We start from the raw sequence: 23589 nt of genomic DNA, 5'->3' as shown, positions 1-23589 counted from the left end.
GTTTAGTGTACATACGCACTAATCCGACATGTTTACGCGCTGAAGATTACGCGCATCTGCGAGACACCATGCAACAAGCTAATAACGTGTAAAACTTAGAGCTATTCGTTTTACTGTTATCCAGTTTTACCGGTGATCCGCGTTCGATTCATGAACATACACAAGATGCTTTCTGCTACGTCCGAAAATACGACCGGCCTGAATTTTTCATAACGTTCACAACTAATCCAAAGGGGTATGAAATTTCCAAGAACTTCTCGCAGGATAGACATCTTATGATAGGCATTATATTATAGCCAGAGTTTCCACATAAAACTAAAGTTGTTGATCGACCTGATCACAAAACAAAAAGTTTTCGGTTCAGCGTTGAGTGGCAAAAAGCATGGCTTGCCACACGCCCACATTCTCCTGTGGCTGCAAGAAAGAATTTGTCACGATGCTGTTGACACGGTCATAAGTGCTGAATTTCCTGATTGGAATGAGGATCCATATACAGTGAAGGAAATAAGTATTTGATCCCTTGCTGATTTTGTAAGTTTGCCCACTGTCAAAGACATGAACAGTCTAGAATTTTTAGGCTAGGTTAATTTTACCAGTGAGAGATAGATTATATATAAAAAAAAAAAAAGAAAATCACAGTCAAAATTATATATATTTATTTGCATTGTGCACAGAGAAATAAGTATTTGATCCCCTACCAACCATTAAGAGTTCAGCCTCCTCCAGACCAGTTACACGCTCCAAATCAGCTTGGTGCCTGCATTAAAGACAGCTGTCTTAAATGGTGACCTGTATAAAAGACTCCTGTCCACAGACTCAATTAATCAGTCTGACTCTAACCTCTACAACATGGGCAAGACCAAAGAGCTTTCTAAGGATGTCAGGGACCAGATCATAGACCTGCACAAGGCTGGAATGGGCTACAAAACCATAAGTAAGACGCTGGGTGAGAAGGAGACAACTGTTGGTGCAATAGTAAGAAAATGAAAGACATACAAAATGACTGTCAATCGACATCGATCTGGGGCTCCATGCAAATATCTCACCTCGTGGGGTATCCTTGATCCTGAGGAAGGTGAGAGCTCAGCCGAAAACTACATGGGGGGAACTTGTTAATGATCTCAAGGCAGCTGGGACCACAGTCACCAAGAAAACCATTGGTAACACATTACGCCGTAATGGATTAAAATCCTGCAGTGCCGGCAAGGTCCCCCTGCTCAAGAAGGCACATGTACAGGCCCGTCTGAAGTTTGCAAATGAACATCTGGATGATTCTGAGAGTGATTGGGAGAAGGTGCTGTGGTCAGATGAGACTAAAATTGAGCTCTTTGGCATTAACTCAACTCGCCGTGTTTGGAGGAAGAGAAATGCTGCCTATGACCCAAAGAATACCGTCCTCACTGTCAAGCATGGAGGTGGAAACATTATGTTTTGGGGGTGTTTCTCTGCTAAGGGCACAGGACTACTTCACCGCATCAATGGGAGAATGGATGGAGGCATGTACCGTCAAATCCTGAGTGACAACCTCCCTCCCTCCACCAGGACATTAAAAATGTCTCGTTGCTGGGTCTTCCAGCACGACAATGACCCGAAACATACAGCCAAGGCAACAAAGGAGTGGCTCAAAAAGAAGCACATTAAGGTCATGGAGTGGCCTAGCCAGTCTCCAGACCTTAATCCCATCGAAAACTTATGGAGGGAACTGAAGATCCGAGTTGCCAAGCGACAGCCTTGAAATCTTAATGATTTACAGATGATCTGCAAAGAGGAGTGGGCCAAAATTCCATCTAACATGTGTGCAAACCTCATCATCAACTACAAAAAATGTCTGACTGCTGTGCTTGCCAACAAGGGTTTTGCCACCAAGTATTAAGTCTTGTTTGCCAAAGGGATCAAATACTTATTTCTCTGTGCACAATGCAAATAAATATATATAATTTTGACAATGTGATTTTCTGTTTTTTTTTTATTTTTTTTAGATATAATCTATCTCTCACTGGTAAAATTAACCTAGCCTAAAAATTCTAGACTGTTCATGTCTTTGGCAGTGGGCAAACTTACAAAATCAGCAAGGGATCAAATACTTATTTCCTTCACTGTATTGCACGAGATTGTAAAGACGAACATGGTTCATGGGCCATGCAGCGCTTTAAATAGAAGCTCTCCTTGCATGCAGGAAGGTCATTGCTCTAAAAGATACCCTAGAGCACTATTAGAGCAAACAATGTCGGGGGGAAATCAGTTGTATCATCGAAGATCACCCCTACAAGGCGGTTTCACAGCTACAGTAAGGTTACATGGTCAAGAAATTGTTTTGGACAATTGATGGGTTGCACCCTATTCACCGTTATCAAGAACATTTCAAGCTCACATCAATGTCAAAATATGTAACAGCATCGAAGCCATCAAATATATATGTAAGTACGTCAACAAGGGTAGTGACTAGGCCACGTTTGCGTTCAGAAATAATAATGAATACGACGAAGTCACGAGGTTCCAATCTGGTTGATATATAAGCTCTTCTGAGGCGGAGTGGCGCATTTTGAGCTTCCACATTCGCGAGAGACATCCGCCAGTGATGCGTCTTGATGATCACCTTGAAGGCATGCAACGGGTGTACTTCAACCCTGAAAATGTGGCAGAGCGGTTAGAAAACCCGAGACAAATCACTTTGCTGGCATACTTTCAACTTTGTGAGACAGATGATTTTGCAAAAACACTGTTATATAACGACGTTCCGTCATATTATACTTCTACTAAGCAGCAAGATGTTTTCCACCGTAGAAGTCGTGGAACAGCTGTGAATGGTGAGCCTGGCATTTTAAAAGAACACGTCATTGGAAGAGTCTATATGGTGCAACCAAACAACTCCAAATGCTATTACTTACGCTTGCTTCTACATACAGTGTGAGGACCTACTTCTTTTGCCGAATTGCGAAAGGTTGACGATATTAAATATCCTACTTACCAGGCTGCTTGCCGAGTGCGTCACTTGCTAGATGGTGATCAGCAGTGGGATGGCGCTTTGGCCGAAGCATGCGTCATCGATAGTCCATAACGTTTGCGTCATTTGTTTGCCATTTTGCTGTTTTTTTGTGGACTTTCGGATGCCTCACAGATGTGGCAAAAATATCAGGAAGAATTAGTTGAAGACTTTTTCAGGCATGCACAACTAAACAATAACGGCGAACTGAACGACACGTGTTTCCTGGCTATCCAAGACATAGTTACATCTATAGGGGGGTTAATCCTGTCTCTCAATATGGTATGCCCGCACCAGTTTTAAAAGGGGAATGCATTAACAGGGAGTACGCGGCGGAAATAAACTATAATCCAGCGGAACTGGCCGAAACATTGAAAAACGGTGTCTCGAGTCGTGACAGCGGAACAGCGTGTGTCATAGCATAGTTGGTACTTTGGGAGAAATCCTGTTTTTAGATGCACCCGGTGGAACGGGAAAAGCATTTCTCACCAAAGTCATCTTGGCCCAAATATGCAATCAAAGCAAAATTGCTCTTGCTGTCGCTTCATCGGGCATAGCAGTCACATTGTTGGAGGTAAAACCGCCCATGCAATGTTCAAGATCCCGATTGACTTGAATCTTACGGAAAGCCCAGTGTGTCATGTTTCTAGAAACAGCGACAAACCAAGGGTTCCTACGCGATTGCTGCTTAGTAATATGGGACGAGTGCACTATGGCAAACCGTAAAGCGGTAGAAGCAGTATATAGAACCTCGCGAGATATCAGACAAAACGACCAGCCCATGGGTGGTATGACAATGCTTTTCTGTGGCGATTTTAGGCAGACTTTGCCAGTCATACCATGAGGCATGAGGGCAGATGAAATTAGTTTGCCTAAAGAGACTCAAGTCTGTGGCGTAACGTTATACTGATGCATTTAACAATAAATATGCGGGCGCGAACAGGAGGCAACCCAAATGCACAAGAGTTTTCAGATTTATTACTAAAAATTGATGATGGCACGTATCCGCAAGAAGAGGGGAAACTTATTTTGCCTGATAATTTATGGTGTACTGTTCCATCACTGCAAGACCTAATTTCTTCTGTGTATGGTGACCCAACGCAAATAACAAATCATGAAAACTCTTGGCTATGCGAAAGGTAGCTATTTTGACCCCTCGCAACGACCAGGCAGCAGCAATAAACGCTGAAATATTGACGTGTGTTCATGGAGAGAGTGCAGAATATATCTCTATCAACAGAGTAATTGAATGAGAAGACGCTACTAACTATCCGGTGGAATTTTTAAATTCTCTAAGCACACCCGGTCTTGCATCACACAAAATTAATTTAATAGTCGGCGTCCCGATAATTTAAGCCCACCAAAACTATGTAACGGCACCCAACTAAAAATCACAAATCTACAACAATACGTGATAGAAGCTGAGATTTTAACAGGATGCTGCTCAGGTGATGGCGTTTTTATACCCCCGAATCCTCCTCCATTACAAATAATTTTTCCTTCTGTTCTAGACGTGTACGGTTTCCTGTCAGCTTATGTTTTGCTATGACCATCAACAAAGCGCAGGGCCAAACGCTGCGCGTTGCGGGCTTGGACCTCAGTGTCAGCTGCTTTGCGCATGGCCAGCTCTATGTGGCTTCTTTCCCGTGTTAACAACTCCACCAATCTTTATGCACACATCCCTGGTGGTTCTACTTCTAACATTGTTTACAGGGAAGCGTTGTCGTAGTGAACCTGACTACTGAAAGAAAACTATTTTTAATTGAAGATTCTTTATTGTTTCTTTTTTTTCACTTTGTTTTGAGTATGGTCCAAGGCTAGGAGTATACTTATAAAAAAAAACAGCATCGGTACGTTTTTCAGTGGTCTGCGCGTATGAAGTCGAGGGCACAGCTAGTGTGGTCATACACAGTATGGTTCAGAAGGGAAGGAGTGCCATTTGGCTTTTGGAGCACAGATTTTGCTGGAATGGTCTCTGGGCACCATGTCACATTTTCACAGCCCCTGAGGTACCAGTACAGTGGAAATCCCAGGGAAGTGATTCCATTTAGGAAACTACATCTATCTAGGGGTATAGTGAGCATTTTTACCCCACCTTGTTTTTTTGCTGAATTTATTAGAATGGGACCGTGAAAATTAAAAATGAAATGTTTTGCAATAAGATGCAGTTTAAGCTAACAATTCATTTTCACAAGGAATAAAGAAAAAGCACCCCAAATATTTGTAACGCAATTTCTTCCGACACCCCATATGTGGTCAGAAACTGCTGTTTGGGCACATGATAGGGCTCAGAAGGGAAGGACCGATATTTGGCTTTTGGAGTGCACGTTTTGTTGGATTTTTGCCATGTTGCATTTGCAACGTCTATGTGGGACCAAAACAGTGGAAATCACCCAGGTGACCTCATTTTGGTAATTACACCCCTCAAGGCTTTCACCTAAGTGTGTAGTGAGTATGTTGACTCCACAGATGTTTTCTATAAATTAGTGTTCACTTGACGTTGCAGAATGAAAATGATAATTTTTCCATAGATATACCCTTTCAGTGTCAAATATGTGGTGCCCAGCTTATGCCATCATGAAAAGACCGCTCTCTAATTATTATACTGAGTTTCCCTGTTTTCGAAACACCCGGATTGTGACATTAATCTTTTGCCTGGACATATGAGTTCTTAAATAGCCTAGTTCAGTTATTTCTGCCCCCCTCTTCATAATATTTAGAGATTCTCTAGCAACTAATATAATGCCAAAGGACTGGCGCAGGTTAAATGTGGTGCCTATTTTCAAAAAGGGCTCTTGGTCTTCCCTAGGTAATTGTAGACCAGTAAGCATAACCTCCTTCGTGGGGGAAAATGTTTGAGGGGCTATTGAGGGATTATATAAAGGATTTTGTTGCAAAAAAGAGGTGAGCAGAAGCCTAGACAGAAGGGCCTCTGTGGAAATAGTGTTTTTGGACTTTGCAAAGGCATTTGACACTGTCCCTCACAGACGTCTAATGGGTAAATTAAGGACTATAGGTTTAGAAAGTATAGTTTGTAATTGGATTGAGAATTGGCTCAAGGACCGTATCCAGAGAGTTGTGGTAAATGATTTGTACTCTGAATGGTCCCCGGTGATAAGTGGTGTACAGGGTTCCGTACTGGGACCACTATATTATTCAACTTATTTATTAATGATATAGAGGATGGGATTAATAGCACTATTTCTATTTTTGCAGATGACACCAAGCTATGTAATATAGTTCAGTCTATGGAAGATGTTCATAAATTGCAAGCAGATTTAAACAAACTGAGTGTTTGGGCGTCCACTTGGCAAATTTAAGTTTAATGTAGACAAATGTAAAGTTTTGCATCTGGGTACCAACAACCTGCATGCATCATATGTCCTAGGGGGAGCTATACTGGGGGAGTCACTTAGTGAGAAGAATCTGGGTGTACTTGTAGATCATAGACTAAATAACAGCATACAATGTCAATCAGCTGCTTCGAGGGCCAGCAGGATATTGTGTAATAAAAGAGGCATGGACTCGCGGGACAGCGATATAATATTACCTCTTTACAAAGCATTAGTAAGGCCTCATCTAGAATATGCAGTTCACTTCTGGGCTCCAGTTCATAGAAAGGATGCCCTGGAGTTGGAAAAAATACATAGAAGAGCATCGGAGCTAATAAGGGGCATGGAGAATCTAAGTTATGAGGAAAGATTAAAAGAATTAAACCTATTTAGCCTTGAAAAAAGACGACTAAGGACATGATTAACTTATATAAATATATGAATGGCACATACAAAAAATATGGTGAAATCCTGTTCCATGTAAAACCCCCTCAAAAAACAAGGGGGCACTCCCTCCGTCTGGAGAAAAACAGGTTCGACCTGCAGAGACAACAAGCCTTGTTTACTGTGAGAACTATGAATATATGGAATAGTCTACAGTAGGAGCTGTTCACAGTAGCTACAGTAGATGGCTTTAAAAAAGGCTTAGATAATTTCCTAAAAAAAATATTAGTTGCTCTGTGTAAAAAAATTTCCCCTCCCTTTTCCCATCCCTTGGTTGAAGTTGATGGACATGTGTCTTTTTTCAACCGAACTAACTATGTAACTATGGCAGGGCTCAGGAGTGAAAGAGTACAATGCGAATTTGAGGCCTTATTTGGTGATTTACACAGTATTGGTTGCAGAGGCTCTGAGGTGAAATAGTAAAAAAATCCCCCAAGACGTGACCACATTTTGGAAACGACACCCCTCAAGGCATTTATCAAGGGGTGTAGTGAGCATATTGACCCCAGAGGTGTTTTCCAGAAATGAATGTGCTGCGGATGGAGATGCCATTTCAGTGGCAAATACGTTGTGCCATTGGAGATACACACCCCAAAAATAATTAAAAGGGTTCTCCCAGGCATGGCGATGCCATATATGTGGAATTAAACTTCTGTTTGGGGACAGTGTAGGGCTCAGAAGGGAGGGAGCACCATTTGGCCTTTGGAGCGCAGATTTTGTTTGGTAGTTTTGTTTAGAGTTTTACTAGTATTTCAGTTTATAAGGTGGGGCATATGTAAGCGGAGCAGAGTATATTAGGGCATAATCGGGTAGTATAATGGGTAAAAAAATAATAAAATTGTCCAAGAATGTTTGTTATGCTTTGTAGCAATCCTTATGCACAAGCCAGTGTCGCACTGCTAAGTGGTTATCCCCCTTTTGGTCCACACTCCGCACCTTTTGCAGTTTGGTGAATTTTTCTGGGCAAGTGTTGTTCTGGTATAATAAAGGCAGATGAAATGTTTCCCTGTGGCCTGCACATTGGCATAGTTTTTTTTATCGCTGACTTATGGAGGTCATAACTTTTTTTATTTTTTGATAGACCTAGTGGTATGAGGACTGTTTTTGCAGAACGAGCTGCATTTGATAAAGTGTTTCTGCATATTTATTTTTTTCGTTTTTTTAATGCAGTGTTTACCGTGCTGTTTAAATTCCATATTAACTTTATTCTTCAGGTCAGTACGATTATGGCTACTCCACGTTAACACAATAGAACATTAAAAAAACAAAAAAAACATGTTACTGGGTTGCCATATCCTGAGAGCCATAACTTTCTTTGCTTTTTCGTCGACGGAGTTGTGAGAGGGCTTTATTTTTGGTGGACAAGCTTTAGTTTTTATTGGCACCATTTTGGGGTACTTGCGACATTTTGATCACTTTTTATCCTATTTTTTGGGAGGCAAAGTGACAAAAAAACAGCAATTCTGGCATCGTTTTTAAGGTATTTCTTTATACAGCATTCATCATGCGTTATGAATGAGATATTGACTTTATTCTGCGGGTCAGTACGATTCCATCGATACCAAATTGATATAGTTTATTTTGTTTCACAACCTTTTGCACAATAAAATTACTAAAAGAATTCAATTTTTGTGTCACCATGTTCTCAGAACCATAACTTTTTAATTTTTCCATCGATGGAACTATTTGAGGGCTTGGTTTTTGCGAGACGGGGTGTAGTTTTTTTTTTTGGTACAATTTTTGAATACATGCGACTGTTTTAATCACTTTTTATTCCCAGTTTTTGGAAGGCAAGGTGACCAAAGAACAGCAATTCTGCCATTGTTTACTATTTTATTTTTAAAGTTTTTACTGCGCAGGATAAATAACTTCATATTTTTATAGTTCAGGCCATTACGGACACAGCGATACTAATTATGTATAGTTTTGTTAGAGTAGCTCTGTCTACTCCAGACAAATGTTCTATTCCTTGGGATTCAAAGGGTTAAGTGTTACGACCCGGAGAGCAATAACTTCACACAAAGATAGCCAGGTTGAAAATGACTGAGCTCTGGACTCGAGCAATCTTTATTTATAGAAATGTAAAATGGTAGAGTATTGCAAAGCATCATTTGACAAATACACCAGTAGTATGAATAAATGAATACATTATAGATGAATATTTTACCTCAAGACTAACTATAATCTTCTGAACAGAAACAAATTATATTTATCTACTAAATATAAATAGGACTTAGATAAAGAGTGGCTAACCAGGTACATTTCGGGATGTGTATGGAGCATATCATACATACTACCTCCACCGCTACTTGTACAGATGCAGCAACAGCTCAGTTAAGTGGAAGCATCTAGGAGTAACAACAGCTCAGCGACGAAGAGGTCAACAGACCCCTTTCACATGGCAGTATATTCCTTCAGTATTTGTAAGCCAAAACTAGTAGTGGGTCCAAAACATGAAAGAAGTGCAAATCTTTACATTATACTTTTTCTGTTCTTGTTTCACTCCTGGTTTTGGCTTACAAATACTGATGCATAATACTGAGCTAAATATTGCCTTGTCAAAGGGGAAAAACTCACTGAGCGAGGCCGCCAAGAACTGAAGGGTGCGGCACGTAAAAATTGGCTATACTCACTACCTAGTTCTAAGCTTCCTAATCTATCCCACCTTTTGATAGGCGCCTTTGTAATGAGACAATCAATGTTACTCAACTCACCTGTAAGTGGTTGTTCATACAGCATTTTTAACATGGGTTTCTTTCTTTTTTTTTTTTAAAGTAGATAAACTCCCATGTCTCTCAATGGGAGTCCATCAACCTCAAAAAATGCATGTTAAAAAGGCAACAGAAATGCAGCCTTAAAGGGAACCAGTCACTTTGAAAATGCAGTCTGATCTGCGAGCAGCATTTATAGAGCAGGATTTGCTGAGAAGAATGATATCTAGTTTTGTTGGAGAAGATTCAGTATAATTTTGTAATTTATTCATCTTTTTTTAAATTATTTATTTTTCCTTTTTTCAATGTAATTTACAGCAAAAGTTGTTACAGATTATGAAAAAACACATGAATATAGCGTATACAAACAACATCAATGTCAGCCGCAACCCCCACCCCCCCCCCCCCCCGCCCTTTCCCACTCGCTTTACCAACCAGGGAAAAACAAAACGAAACAAAAAAATAATAATTTAGATAAGCATTTCTTCCATCTATTTCATAAATTGTGTTGTCCAAGTCTTCCATTTTTCAATGGAAACAAACGGATCATGGAGCTTATCTACAATAGCAACCTTATTCATGAGATAGACCCAGGAAGAAACCAGAGGAGCTTTATGACCTTTACAGTTTTGAAATATAATTTTTTTTTTGCCAAAAGAAGGCTCAATAAGACAATATTTTTCCGCTTAGTCTGACTAACTAAACCTACATATTACTCTATAATACATAACACGTTTAGCAAGGGCATTAATATCAAAACACAGAGAACGATGGAACACAATTTCCAGCCATAAACGGTGTAGTCTATGGCACTGCCACAGTAGGTGCATGAAATCAGCAATCTGTAATTTCTTAAGCTAAACGTCTGCTCATTTTAGGTTTAGGAGTCCAGTGGGCGGTCCTACTCTGTGTTTGTCAGTTGTCTCTATGCGCAATCAATAAATTACAAATTATACTGAATCTTCTCCAACAAAACTAAATCTCAATCCTGCTCTATAACATGCTGCCTGCAGATCAAACAGCATTTTCAATGTGATCGGTTCCCTTCAACCCCTTCAGGACTGAGCCTGTTTTGGCCTTCAGGACGAAGACTTTTACCACTTTATGTGGTAATAACTTGGGAATGCTTTTACCTATCCAAGTGATTCTGAGATTGTTTTCTCGTGACATATTGTACTTTATGTTAGTGAAAAAATTTGGTCGATAAATTCAATATTTATTTGTAAAAAAACACCAAGATTTGGAGAACATTTGCATAAATTAGCATTTTTCTAAATTTAAATGTATCTGCTTGTAAAACAGATAGTAATACCACACAAAATAGTTACTAGTTTACATTTCCCATGTCTACTTTATGTTTGCATTGTTTTTTGAATGTTCTTTTATTTTTCTAGGACGTTACAAGACTTAGAACTTTATCAGCGATTTCTCATATTCTCAAGAAAATTTCAAAAGGCTATTTTTATAACGACCAGTTCAGTTCTGAAGTGGCTTTGAGGTCCTTATATATTAGAAAGTCACCCCATTTGGAAATCTGCACCCCTCAAAGTATTCAAAACAGCATTCAGAAAGTGTTTTAACCCTTTACGCGTTTCACAGGAGTTAAAGAAAACTAGAGGTGAAATTTACAAATTTCATTTCTTTTTGCCAAACTTCATTTGTAATACATTTTTTTTTCTATACCACAGAAAGTTATACCCGAGAAATGCAACTCCATATTTATTGCATTTCAAAATAGTCAGTGTGAAAGGTACACGTTTGAATTAGATTATGAAAGTACACTGCCTGTCTAAACGTTTAGACAGGCAGTGTACTTTCTCAATATTTATTGCCCAGATTCTACAGTTTTTAGAAATATCCCACATGTGACCCTAGAATATATTTTAGGTACCATGTCGGGTTTGAAGAGGTCTTGTGGGGCCAAAGCAATAAAGGCCCCCAAAAGTGACCACATTTTGGAAACTACACCCCTCAGGGAATTTATCTAGGGGTAAAGTTAGCATTTTGAACCCACAGTTTTTTTGTTAAATTTATTTGAATTAGTATATGAAGATGAAAATCTACTTTTTTTCTGAAAAAACTTAGAAATATTTAATTTTTTCAAGGGATAAAAGAGAAAAAAACACCCCAACATATGTAAAGCAATTTCTCCCGATTATAGCAATACCCAATATGTGGTAATAAACTGCTGTTTTGACCCACAGCAGGTCTCAGAAGGGAAGGAGCACCATTTGGATTTTGGATTTCTGATTTTGCTGGAAGTTTTTAGTGCCGTGTCGCGTGTGCAATGCACTCGAGGGAACAAAATAGTGGAAACCCCCCAAAAGTTACCCCGTTTTGAAAACTACACGCATCAAGGAATTTTTCTAGGAGCCAAGTTAGCATTTTGACCCCACAATTGTTTTGCTGAATTCATTGGAATTATTCGGTAAAGGTAAAAATCTACTTTTTTTTTCTGAAAAAAGGTAGCCATTTTTAATTTTTACAAGGAATAAAGGAGAAAAAGCACCCCAACATTTGTAAAACAATTTCTCCTGATTACGGAAATACCCCATATGTGGTAATAAACTGCTGTTTGGACCCACAGCAGGGCTTAGAAGGGAAGGAGTGCTATTTGGCTTTTGGAGCTCAAATTTAGCTGAAATGGTTTTTGGGTGCCATGTCGCATTTGCAAAGCCCTTGAGAGACCAAAACAGTGGAAACCCCCCAAAAGTGACCCCCATTTTGGAAATTACACCACTTAAATAATCTATCTAGGGGTATAGTGGGCAGGATTTATTAGAATTAAGCCGTGAAAATGAATATCAACCTTTCTTCCACTAAAATGTTGAATTTTTAAATTTCATAAAGGAGGAAAAAGCACCCCAACGTTTGTAAAGCAATTTCTCCCGAGTACGGTTGTATCCCACATGTGGTCATAAATGTTTTTTCATTAGAAAGTAATTAACCCTTTCCGGACTGAACCATTTTTTTTTTTTCCTTTTTAGTTTTTCCCTCCCCGCTTTCCAAGAGCCATAACTTTTTTATTTTTTCGTCAATAGAGTGGTGTGAGGGCTTATTTTTTGTGGGACAAGCGGTAGTTTTTATTGGTACATACAACTTTTTGAGAACTTTTTATTACATTTTTTGGTAGAGCCAAGGTGACCAAAAAACAGCGATTTTGCCATTTTAAATTTATTTTTCACGTGCGCCCGCTCCATACATCACCCCCACACTACGACATGCTATGTCGTGGTGCGCGAAGGGGTTAATGGTGCGGATGGTGCAGAGTGAAAATTAACATTTTCCACCCGATATACCATTTTAGTGCACTACATGTTATGCCCAGTTTGTGTCACTAAAGACAAAAACCTCATAAAATATTAACCGGGTTCTCCTGGGTATGGTGATGCCATATCCGTGGATGTAAACGGCAGTTTAGGCAAGCTGTAGGGCTCAGAAGGGAGGGAGCGGCATTTGACACGCAGATTTAGCTTGTTAGTTCTGTTTGCCGTTTTAGTGGTATTTCAGTTTATAATGTGGGGGCATATGTAATCTGCGCGGAGAACATCAGGGCATAATAATGGGGTAAACAAATAATAATCCGCAGATGTGTGGCCGGTGTCGCACTGATAAATGGCGCCCAATCTTATCCGCTTTTGGAACACTGCACATTTTGCATCGCCATATTCTGGGAGCCAGAACTTTTTTATTTTTTCTCCACCGGAGCTGTGTGAGGAATTATTTGTTGCAGGACAATCTGTAGTTTTCATTGGTACCATTTTGGGGTACATGCAATTTTTTTGATCACTTTTTATTCAATTTTTTGACAAGCAAGGTAACTAAGAACCATCAATTCTGACATTGTTTTTTTTTTTATTTTTTTATGGCATTCACCCTGGGCTATAACTAACCATTTTACTTTATTCTGCGGGTCGGTACGATTACGGCGATATCATATGTATATATATGTTTTTATGTTTTGCAGCGTTTGTGCAAAAAAATAACTTATTTATAAAATAAATTATTTTTTGTGTCACCATATTCTGAGAGCCATAACTTTTTTATTTTTCAGTCAAAAAAGCTGTGTAAGGGCTTGTTTTTTGCGGGACTGGTTGTAGTTTTTATTGGTACTATTTTGGCGTACATGCGACTTTTTGATCACTTTTTATTGTATATTTTGAGAGGAGTGGTGACCAAAAAATAGTGATTCTGGCATTGTTGTTTTACTTATTTATATTTAGGTGTTCAGAGTGTTCAGTCACTCTGACAGGAATCCTATAAGAACCAGCCTCCTGTTGCTCCTCCTAGGCTTCCGTACATGGCGGCCCGGAGGCCATTGTCTGGCATCCGGTTGCCGTGACAAGGGTCGCCAGATCCCGCAAATGCATGTGGGAGGCTGCCGATCTGCTCTAAACCTCTTCAATGCGGCTATCGCAATCGACCGCCGCATCTAAGGGGTTAATTGCCGATTACGGGGAGAGCAGGGCAGACACTCTGCACAGTTAACCGCTGCTGTGGTGTAGTGACGCGCGGCGGTTAACTGTTAAAGCGCGGACGTAACTGCCCGCCCAGGTGCCCGAAGTTACTCTTCACCTGGACGTTCATTTACGCCAAGGTGTGGGAAGGGGTTAAAGTTATGGCTAAACAACACACACAGATGCATTTGCGCACCCGACATTGACCAGGCTAAACGAAAGGGTCGGAGCATCTCCAAAATGACTTGTGGGCTGTTCCCTGTATGCAGTGGTGTACCTACCAAAAGGTTCAATCCTACTTAGGAGTTACTGTAGCATAAATTGCTGAGAAAGGTAGTGTACCTAACCATTCAAGTGAATTTTCGGAATAAGCTATCGTGTGTGTACCTGAGGAATAACACTATTTCCGGCAATTATATGACGTATCCTGCATTATTTAGCAGTTTTCCCCTCCTCAGGATGTATCTCTTCAGTTTTAGTTTTCCCTGAGCTAAGGGATGGAGCATAACTGCTGTCCTGTCTTTTCACAGAAAACATCCTTCTCCCCAATTTTTTTGTAGCACACCTTAGCAGGAGGCGAGGAAGGAGAAGTACCTGATAAGTCGAGAAAGAGGCATTTTTCTAATAAGATATATTACAACGTTTATTATTAGCTTGTACTATTGATTTATGTAAAGTTAGTGACCGTTTAATGCTGACTAATAAGAGTGCCCATGCTTACCCCTGGTCTGATGAATCACGTTCTCTTTTACATCAAGTGGACGGCCAGGTGCATGTGTGTCACTTAGAGGCTCTGTCACCACATTATAAGTGCCCTATCTCCTACATAAGGAGATGGGCGCTATAATGTAGATGACCGCAGTGCTTTTTATTTAGAAAAACTATCTATTTTTACCACGTCAGGAGCAATTTTAGCTTTATGTTGCTACTTTCTTAATGCCCAACTGGGCGTGTTTTTGCTTTACACCAAGTGGGCGTTGTACAGAGGAGTGTATGACGCTGACCAATCAGTGACTAATCACAGTCATGCACTTCTCCCCATTAATTTAGTCAGCGCATGGTGACACTGCGTTATTCACTATGTGCTGTCTTATACTGACACATTAACGTTTCTGAAGTGTTTAGACAGTGAATAGACATTCTTTCCAGCCAGGACGGGATGTCTATTCACAATCCCGGCACTTCGTTAACGTTTCTGTGGTACTTACAGCAGAGCAAGCGTAATCTTGCGAGATCACGCTGCAAATGACAGGTTACAGCGAGATTACGCTTTGCTCTGCTGTAAGTACCACAGAAATGTTAACAAAGTATCGGGATTGTGAATAGACATCACGTCCTCTGTACAACGCCCACTTGGTCTAAAGTAAAAACACGCCCAGTTGGGCATTAAGAAAGTCATTAGCATAAAGCTAAAATCGCTCCTATCGTGGTAAAAATAGATTGTTTTTCTAAATAAAAACCACTGCTGTCACCTACATTACAGCACAGATCTTCTTATGTAGGAGATAGGGCACTTATAATGTGGTGACAGAGCCTCTTTAAGCTGTCTAAGAGATTGTACCAGGATTAAGGCAGGCCTGCAGAGGCAGTGTGATGCTCTGGGAGACCTTAGACCATGGTATTCATGTGGATGTTACTTTGACACGTACCACCTAGCCAAACAAAATTACAGCCCAAGAACATCCTTTCATGGCAACAGTATTCCCTAATGTCAGCGGCCTCTTTCAGCAGGATAATGCCCCCTGACACACTGCAAAGCATTCATGTTGTTGACTTGGCTTCCAAATTTACCAGATCTCAATTTGTTTGAGCATCTTTCTGGATGTACTGGGAAAACTAGTCCAAATCATGGAGGCCACACATAGCAATATACAGGACTTAAAGGATCTGCTAATAACATTTTGGTGTCAGATACCACAGGACACCTTCAGAGGTCTTGTGGAAGCATGCCTCGACTGGTTAGAGCTAGATTGGAGGGACGAAGAGGACCTACATAATATCATGCAGGTGATTTTAATGTAATGGCTGATCCGTCTATTTATTAAGGCAAACAGACCGTAAAAGAAAGAAAGAGAGAAAGATTTATACATGTGTTAATACTAATCAATGCCCACACCAGTCAGCAGGATATGATTATTTTTCTACAGCAGGTAATGATGTCAAGTTGCAGGCGGAAGGCTCCTTTGTTTTTTTTTTACCCCATGGATGCCCTATCCTAGAAAGTGGCGGCACTACCAGTGCTATGCACAGCACTCGGCTCACATTCTTAGCGAGAGGTAAATATCAGAGAAGGGCAGCAGGGCAGTGCAAATGAGACTTGAGGAGGGGTTTGTAGACATGAATACATGGCTTCCATTTAGCAGTTGTGTGGTGTTTACTGATTAATGAAATGCCTTAGCAGCATAAAAGGTAGACAATGCTTCAGAGCCGTCGGCTCTGTTGTCTTTTGAATCCCGTGTTGCCTGCCTCAATCTTGGAATAAAGAGAAACCTTTTGCAAATGGTGAGTGCCGTGCCGTCTTCTTTTCTACATGTTGTCAATACATAAAATATACACATATTCGGTATTGTCGCAACCGTAATAACACCTTTATAGCGTCATTCATGTTTACGCTGTTATAAAATAAAAAACTTCTTTCTTTCACTTATTAATGTGAGGCACGAGATATTATGATTTTTGAACCTCCATGTGCCTCACATTAATATTAATTAACACCATCATGTTCCTCACACATTAACCCAATGTTGTCCATTATGACTGAGTAATATGATGGGGTTAATTACTGTTAATGTGAGGCACATGGAAGTTCAAAGTTCTTCACATCACGCGCCTCACATCAGAAAATGGAAGAACTTTTTTTCTGATTATTGTTGGCAAAGTATGGTTTTGGTATCGAATATCGCAATACTACACAAAGTATCGGTGTCGAAGTCCAAATTCTGGTATCGTGACAACCCTAGCTTGTAGCGGCAATTCACAGTATTACAGCCTTTTCCCGTTCAAGTGACCCCCCCCCCCCACCGATCAGGTACTGATGGCCTTTCCTGAGGAGAGGCCATCAATTTCTTAGAACTGGAAAACCTCTTTAAGTCCCAGTTGGCCCTGGTCCAGACCTACTAAAGATGCTTTGAAAGAATTGTTGAAGTAAATTGGACATCAGACTGGCACATTTTCTTCTACAACACTATGTGACACCTTTCCCCAGTACAGGTTGCAGCCTTGTCTCAAATCTCTTCCAATTTGACAGGAAAACTAGCGCTACATGCAGCGATATTCCTCCTGTCAAACGACGTAAACAAACAGACTCCATTGTAAGTCAATGAGGTCCGTCACGCGCCTATGGTATCCGTTCTACGATGCATCCGGCTCTGTTATAAATGGAAACTGGGACGCCGATGTGAACAAAGTCTTACACAGTTATAACTGTTGATGGTTGTCTTCTAAGGAAGCATATCAACCCAGCAGAGTTGAAGACTGCATATCAACTGCAATTTAAGGTGACCCTGATTTACCAAAAGTTCAGAGTGATTATTTACATCCTGCTCATCCTCCTCTTGTCTAACAAGAGAAACAATCTTCTCTGCCGTAAGATATGCCTAAGGCCTCATGCACACGACCGTAGCCATGTGCACGGCCGTTATTTTCAGGTTGGACGGCCGCGGATTGTCACCCACGGGCCGCCGCAAATCGCGGGCCGTGCACATGGCTGCGTGCATTAATCTCTATGAGCCTGGACCGCAGAACATGGCCGTAATAAGACATCCCCGGTCCGGGCTCCTGGGCCATGCACGGACCGTGGAAACCACGGTCGTGTGCATGGGCCCATAGAAATGAAGGGGGCCGCTATTCTCCCGTGAATTTTTGGGGGAATTGCGGCCGCAAAAGCACGTTCGTGTGCATGGGGCCTAAGAAAAATAAGCCACATGTACAGGACACTTTAAGTGAGAATATCCCTTTAGTTACATCCATTATACACTGCTCCATTTATCTAGATGTTATTTAAAGAGGCTCTGTCACCAGTTTAATACTTCTCTATCTCCTACCTAATCTAATAAACGCTTTGATGTAGATAACTACTGTTTTTTTTTTGTTTTTTTTAAAACTTTTTTAGTGGCAAAATTCTAATAATTTTTACATTTATGCATTTTTTTTGTAAAAGCCCAACTGGGCATTTTTTTAGTTTCACCAAGTGGGCGTTGTAAAGAAAAGTGTATGATGCTGACCAATCAGCGTCATATACTTCTCCTCATTCGTGCCCAGCTTTATTCACAGCACGGCGTGATCTCGCGAGATCACACTGTGACGTCACTTACTCCCGCAGTTCCTTCACCGGAGAGACGGGAGAATGACCAGACAGGACTGCTGCTGAGAAGGATAATCGTCCTGGCATGGCTGGAGACTATGTCTGGTCATTATCCCGTCGCTCCGGTGAAGGAACTGCGGGAGAAAATTACATCACAGCGTGACCTCGCGAGATCATGCTGTGCTGTGAATAAAGCTGGACATGAATGAAGAGAAGTGTATGACGTTGATTGGTCAATGTCCAAAAACTTTAATTTACAACGCCCACTTTTTTTTTACAATGCCCAAAATTTGCATAAATGTAAATATGATCATAACTTTGTCACTAATAAATGTTTTAAAAAACAAAAACAAAACCGTAGTTATCTACATCAAAGCGTTTATTAGATTAGGTAGGAGATTGGGAAGTAGTAAGAGAGGAGCAGGGGCAGACACTAACAGCAGAGGACCTCTGTGCAAGAAATATGCTTTGGCCGCTGTGCCTTAAATAACAACAAAGCTAGGCAAAGATACATAATCACATACATGCTGCATACAAGTCAACCACATTGGAACATGCTGCACACATGCCTGACACATAGGACACATGCCGCACACACGAGTCACACATATGGCACAGTCTGCACACATGCCTACACAATTTTAGGCAGGTGATTTTAATGTTCTAGCTGAACGATGTGTATTTGTGCAATTTATAGTACTGTCTCAGTTAGCTGAAGACCTACTCAGCTTCTACCGCAAAATTTATGTTATGTTGAATAAATTTATAAAGCAGTGCTGCCTTACCAGTGACTCGGGAATCACATGTGGCTCTCAGGCCCTTTGTATGTGACTCCCCAGCTGTTTGCATACTATTGTGCACTAGTGGGACCAGGGCACCTACTTTACTTTTCTTTTGCTCTCATTTTACTAAATCTCCCCCCATTGCATTTGTAGTAGTTAATTACTTGATGTCATGGTCTTGTATTTGCCTTTCAGTCCATTTCCGATATGTTGTCTTCCATCCTTTCCTTGATGAGATCTTAATGGGAAAAATCAAAGGCTGTAGCCCTGAAGGAGTCCATGGTAAGTGGAACAGATTATCATTATGCAGCAAAACGTATATGAAGAGGTCCATAACGTCTTTTAATGAGTGATCTTTAAGTGACCAAGAGCATACAGAGGCTCTGTCACCACATTATATGTTCCCTATCTCCTACATAATGTGATTGGCGCTGTAATGTAGATCACAGCAGTGGTTTTTATTTATTATAGTTATGACCTATTTTAGATTGATGCTAATGACTTTGTTAATAGACAACTGGGAGTGTTTTTACTTTTTGACCAAGTGGGCGTTGTAAGAGAAGTGCATGACGCTGACCAATCAGCGACCAATCAGCGTCATATACTTCTCGCCATTCATGTACTCCTCGCCATTCATGTACTCATCGTGATCTTGTGAGATCATCATGTGCTGTCACATACTCACACATTAACGTTACTAAAGTGCCTTGAGAGTGAATAGACATAGTTTCCAGCCAGGACGCGATGTCTATTCACAATCCCTACACTTCGGTAATGTTTGTGTGGGACTTACAACACAGCACATTGAGATCTCGCTGTGCTTTCGTTTACAGCGTAATCTCGCAAGATCACGCTTGCTGTCATTAAGTCCCACCGAAGTGTCGTGATTGTGAATAGACATAGTGTCCTGGCTGGAAGCGATGTATATTCACTCTCAAGACACTTCAGTAACCTTAATTTGTGAGTAAGTAACAGCACATCATGATCTCGCAAGATCACTATGTGCTGAATAAATTAATGGAGAGAAGTGTATGACGCTGATTGGTCAGCGTCATACACTTGTCTTTACAACGCCCACTTGGTAAAAAGCTAAAACCGCCCGGTTGGGCATTAAGAAAGTAATTCGCATAAATCTAAAATAGGTCATAACTCTACATTACAGCGCCGATCACATTATGGAGGTGATGGGGCACTTATAATGTGGTGACAGAGCCTCTTTAAGTTCTAAAACGATGCACGTTTTGGACCGTTGTTTAGTTTTTTCATTACTGCATTTTTAGTGCAGGCACTGTAAATGTACGGCAGATATTGCTAAAGTGTTCTGCTTCCGAGCTGAACTTGTCGGGGCACCCTAGCCTACGCAAGTTGGTAGTTGTTTGAAATCTTCTCTACTTGTAGAGAAGATTTCAAACTGTGGAATTATTGTCCAGTTATTTCACAATTTTTCAAAAAACATTTCCAGACCCACAAGCATTTCTAACAGTCTGTTTAAACACCTGAGAACTCTTTTGGATTTAGACATGGTGAGGCCACACATTTCAACAGCAAAGAGCAAACCAAACAAAATATCTAAGTTTTAAATAGGGTCATGTTCACACCACATTTGGTGGTTTTTATTACATGAAAACATATGGGTAACATAGGGTTTTATGTTTCAGCAGATTTTCCCAGGATATATGCACCAAACTAGTACTAAAAACGCTATGTGACTAAAGCCTTAAAAGGAACCTGTCACCAGCATTTCACCTATTAAACCAGCAATAGTGGTAGTGGGTGAAAAATCATTTCTATATAACCTAGAATTGTCTTCTTAGTCGGCTCTATACCTTTAGTGTTCAGTTTTTTAGTGTTCCCACACCGTATGCTAATGAGTATAAGAGTCATATCTTCATTTGAAAACAGACAAATCTTAGTTTGAAAAGAGTCTTTCCGAGTTTACCTCGCTTCCTTACATTTAATTGATAGCTCCTCGCCTTCCCCCAGCACACAAAATCCTGCGCTTGTTCTTTGATGTTCTATTCTGGTGCGTGCGCACAAAGGGACACCAGATTATTACGATAAAAGGCGCAAAATGTTTGCAGGCCATTATTTACAGTCGGAGGAGGAGTTTAGGAGAGGGAATAACGGCAATGAACTTTTATGATAGCAGGGATGAGTAAACATCAATAGGTGAAATGCTGGTGACAGGTTCCCTTTAAGGGTCACTTCACACTGCCCATAACAAGCGCCGAATCATGATCTAACCAATCAATCGGCGCGTGTTTGAAGGACCTTTTACATATGCTGATGCAAACTGTATAGGGACGAACAATCATTAATACGATCGCTTGGTCCCCAAACAGTTTGCACACGGTCGGCAGCGCATCCTCAGTTTACACGACGAAATGTGCTGCCAATGATGATTATTTTTTAAGCTGCATAAAATATTCGATCAGCCCACAAATAAATGTTTGCAAGTCTGTCGGCTAATTTATGAAGTTTTTACATTGGCCAATGAGCGGGAACGAGCGTTATTACAATAATTGGCCCATGTTTAGGGCGTTTAGATCAAACTTATTGGTCAGAAATCTGTGTGAGTAAGCCCAGCTTTAGAATAATCATTGATGCCCATATAATATGCATAAGCTATCGAGTAAATATTGGATTTGACATGCTTGCTGTAGATTTTCTGTGACCTGATTTTATGCAACTGACCGCTTATATAAACATTTGCTTCCCTGAAGTAATGCTTTTTTCTTGGTAGGAAGTCATTTTAAGCATGTTATTTAACTTGACATTTATCTTCTTTTGCACGTGAGATTTTACAGAATAGGCTGGGTGATAATTCACTCTTATCTCTTCTCAGTATCTCTTGGCTTTTTTGATGATATCGTTATACCTCCTGAGTCCTTGCAGCAGCCTGCTAAATTGTATCCTTTCCAAACCGTCTACGCTTTGTATAAATAGAAATGCATGTATTGGATTAAGAATTGCTTTAAATTGCTTCAGCATTTATTCAATTCATCATAAACAGTAAGGCCTCATGCACACGCCCGTATCCATGTGCACGGCCGTGATTTTCGGGTCGGCCGGGGGCGGAGTGTCACCCACAAGGCTGCGGCCATTATTTGCTATGAGCCTGGACCGCAGAACACGGCCGTAATAAGACATGCCCGTTCTTTCTGCGGTCCGTGCTCCAGGGCCATGCACGGACCGTGTAAATTACGGTCGTGTTCATGGCCCCATAGGAATGAATGGGGACGCAATTCTCCCGTGGATTTTCGGGGGAATTGCCGCTGCGAAAGCACGTTTGTGTGCATGGGGCTTTATACATCCTAGATGTTTATAATCGCTTACTCAAGTTCATTATTTCTAGTCTTCTGTAAAAATTAGTGGCCTTTTAGGCATTTATCCTAATCTATGTAACGCGCTACATTTTACAATTTCAACTAGACATATGGGCTACAGACTGAAATGATAAAATGTAGCGTGGTTCAAACGACTAACTTGACTCCATAACCTAGATGCTGGTAAACCGCAAGGCACAAGTAGTGATCATCTTTTCAACTCTTCTGGTTAAAAAAAATATGAATACCCTGATCTGCCTACCTGTGCTTAATAACAGGCATTGAAAGAGCAGCGCTAGCAACTGCCATCCAACTATGGACTGAATGGAGAGGTGGCCACGTATGTGTGCGTTTTTTTTCCATTCAATTCCATATGGACATATGCAAGCAGCGAAGCAAGCTCTCATTCTCCCAATAGGTGGGGTCCCACCTATCAGATATTTACTGTATGTCATAGCACTTTCAATAACTGGATTTTTTATTTTCCTGCAGTAGTTTTTGTTGTGCTATGATTATTATAACTATTACTATTATTACAGATCAATCTTACTATTTGACCATTTTTTCGAGGCTTTTGGTTAAATGAACAAGAAGCCTTCTTTAAAACCCAATTGCTAATCGTTGTCCAGATTTAGTTTTCATAAATGTGGTCAAGTGTCTATACAATAGAGCAAATTTTGTGGCTTTGCAGCAAGTTATACCATAAAATATTAAGGTTGTTGTGATATTTTTAAGTGACTTCGACTCTATTTACATCTACGTTGGATGTAATAATCGCAAATTCTGTCATATTTGGCGTGGAATATACCACTATTTACATGTCGTCTTCCATGACCGCCACACCTGGAGGATGTCTTACTTGACCTCTATAGGGACAGGAAATAGCTTAAAAGGCCCCTCCCCACCTCCACCCACCAGTGTTTTTCCTGTCCCTTAAGAGGACAGTATGGAAGAGAGCCTCCGGGGGAACTTCAGAAGAAATCTTGCCTGCAGCTGATCGGGGGGTCCGAGGGGCTCCGTCACAGTCCTCCGGGGTACTTCACGTCAATCTCTGTCCTCCTGCGGTCCCAAGAGACTAACGCAGGACAGAGAGAAAAATCCACTTCCGGCAGTCGAATCTGCATGCATCGGACGCAACCGCTGGAAGTGGGGCAGGCCATGTTTAAGCGCAGTACATCACCGAGGCACGCCGGAAATGTAGTAGAGGCGCGCCGGAAGTGAGGCATTCAAGCTGGCGGGACGTTTTCTGGT

General features: G+C 40.8%; 1 protein-coding gene across 4 annotated transcripts in view; it reads left to right on the top strand.

Moving 5' to 3' along the window:
• POLR3H (RNA polymerase III subunit H) overlaps positions 1 to 23589 on the top strand; it is a 128245-nt gene that overhangs the window by 70145 nt on the left and 34511 nt on the right. For 3 of the 4 annotated variants that reach the window (XM_075832292.1, XM_075832293.1, XM_075832294.1), the window contains exons 4-6: positions 16075 to 16203; positions 19208 to 19294; positions 21858 to 21921. In XM_075832292.1, coding sequence (XP_075688407.1) covers positions 16075 to 16203; positions 19208 to 19294; positions 21858 to 21921 — 280 coding nt within the window. The remainder of the gene's footprint in view (positions 1 to 16074; positions 16204 to 19207; positions 19295 to 21857; positions 21922 to 23589) is intronic. The other variant, XM_075832295.1, reaches the window with a different exon arrangement.

Source organism: Rhinoderma darwinii, chromosome 7 (assembly GCF_050947455.1).
Source record: "Rhinoderma darwinii isolate aRhiDar2 chromosome 7, aRhiDar2.hap1, whole genome shotgun sequence".
Classification (NCBI taxonomy): Eukaryota; Metazoa; Chordata; class Amphibia; order Anura; family Rhinodermatidae; genus Rhinoderma; species Rhinoderma darwinii.
This window is presented reverse-complemented; position numbering and strand designations above follow the sequence as displayed.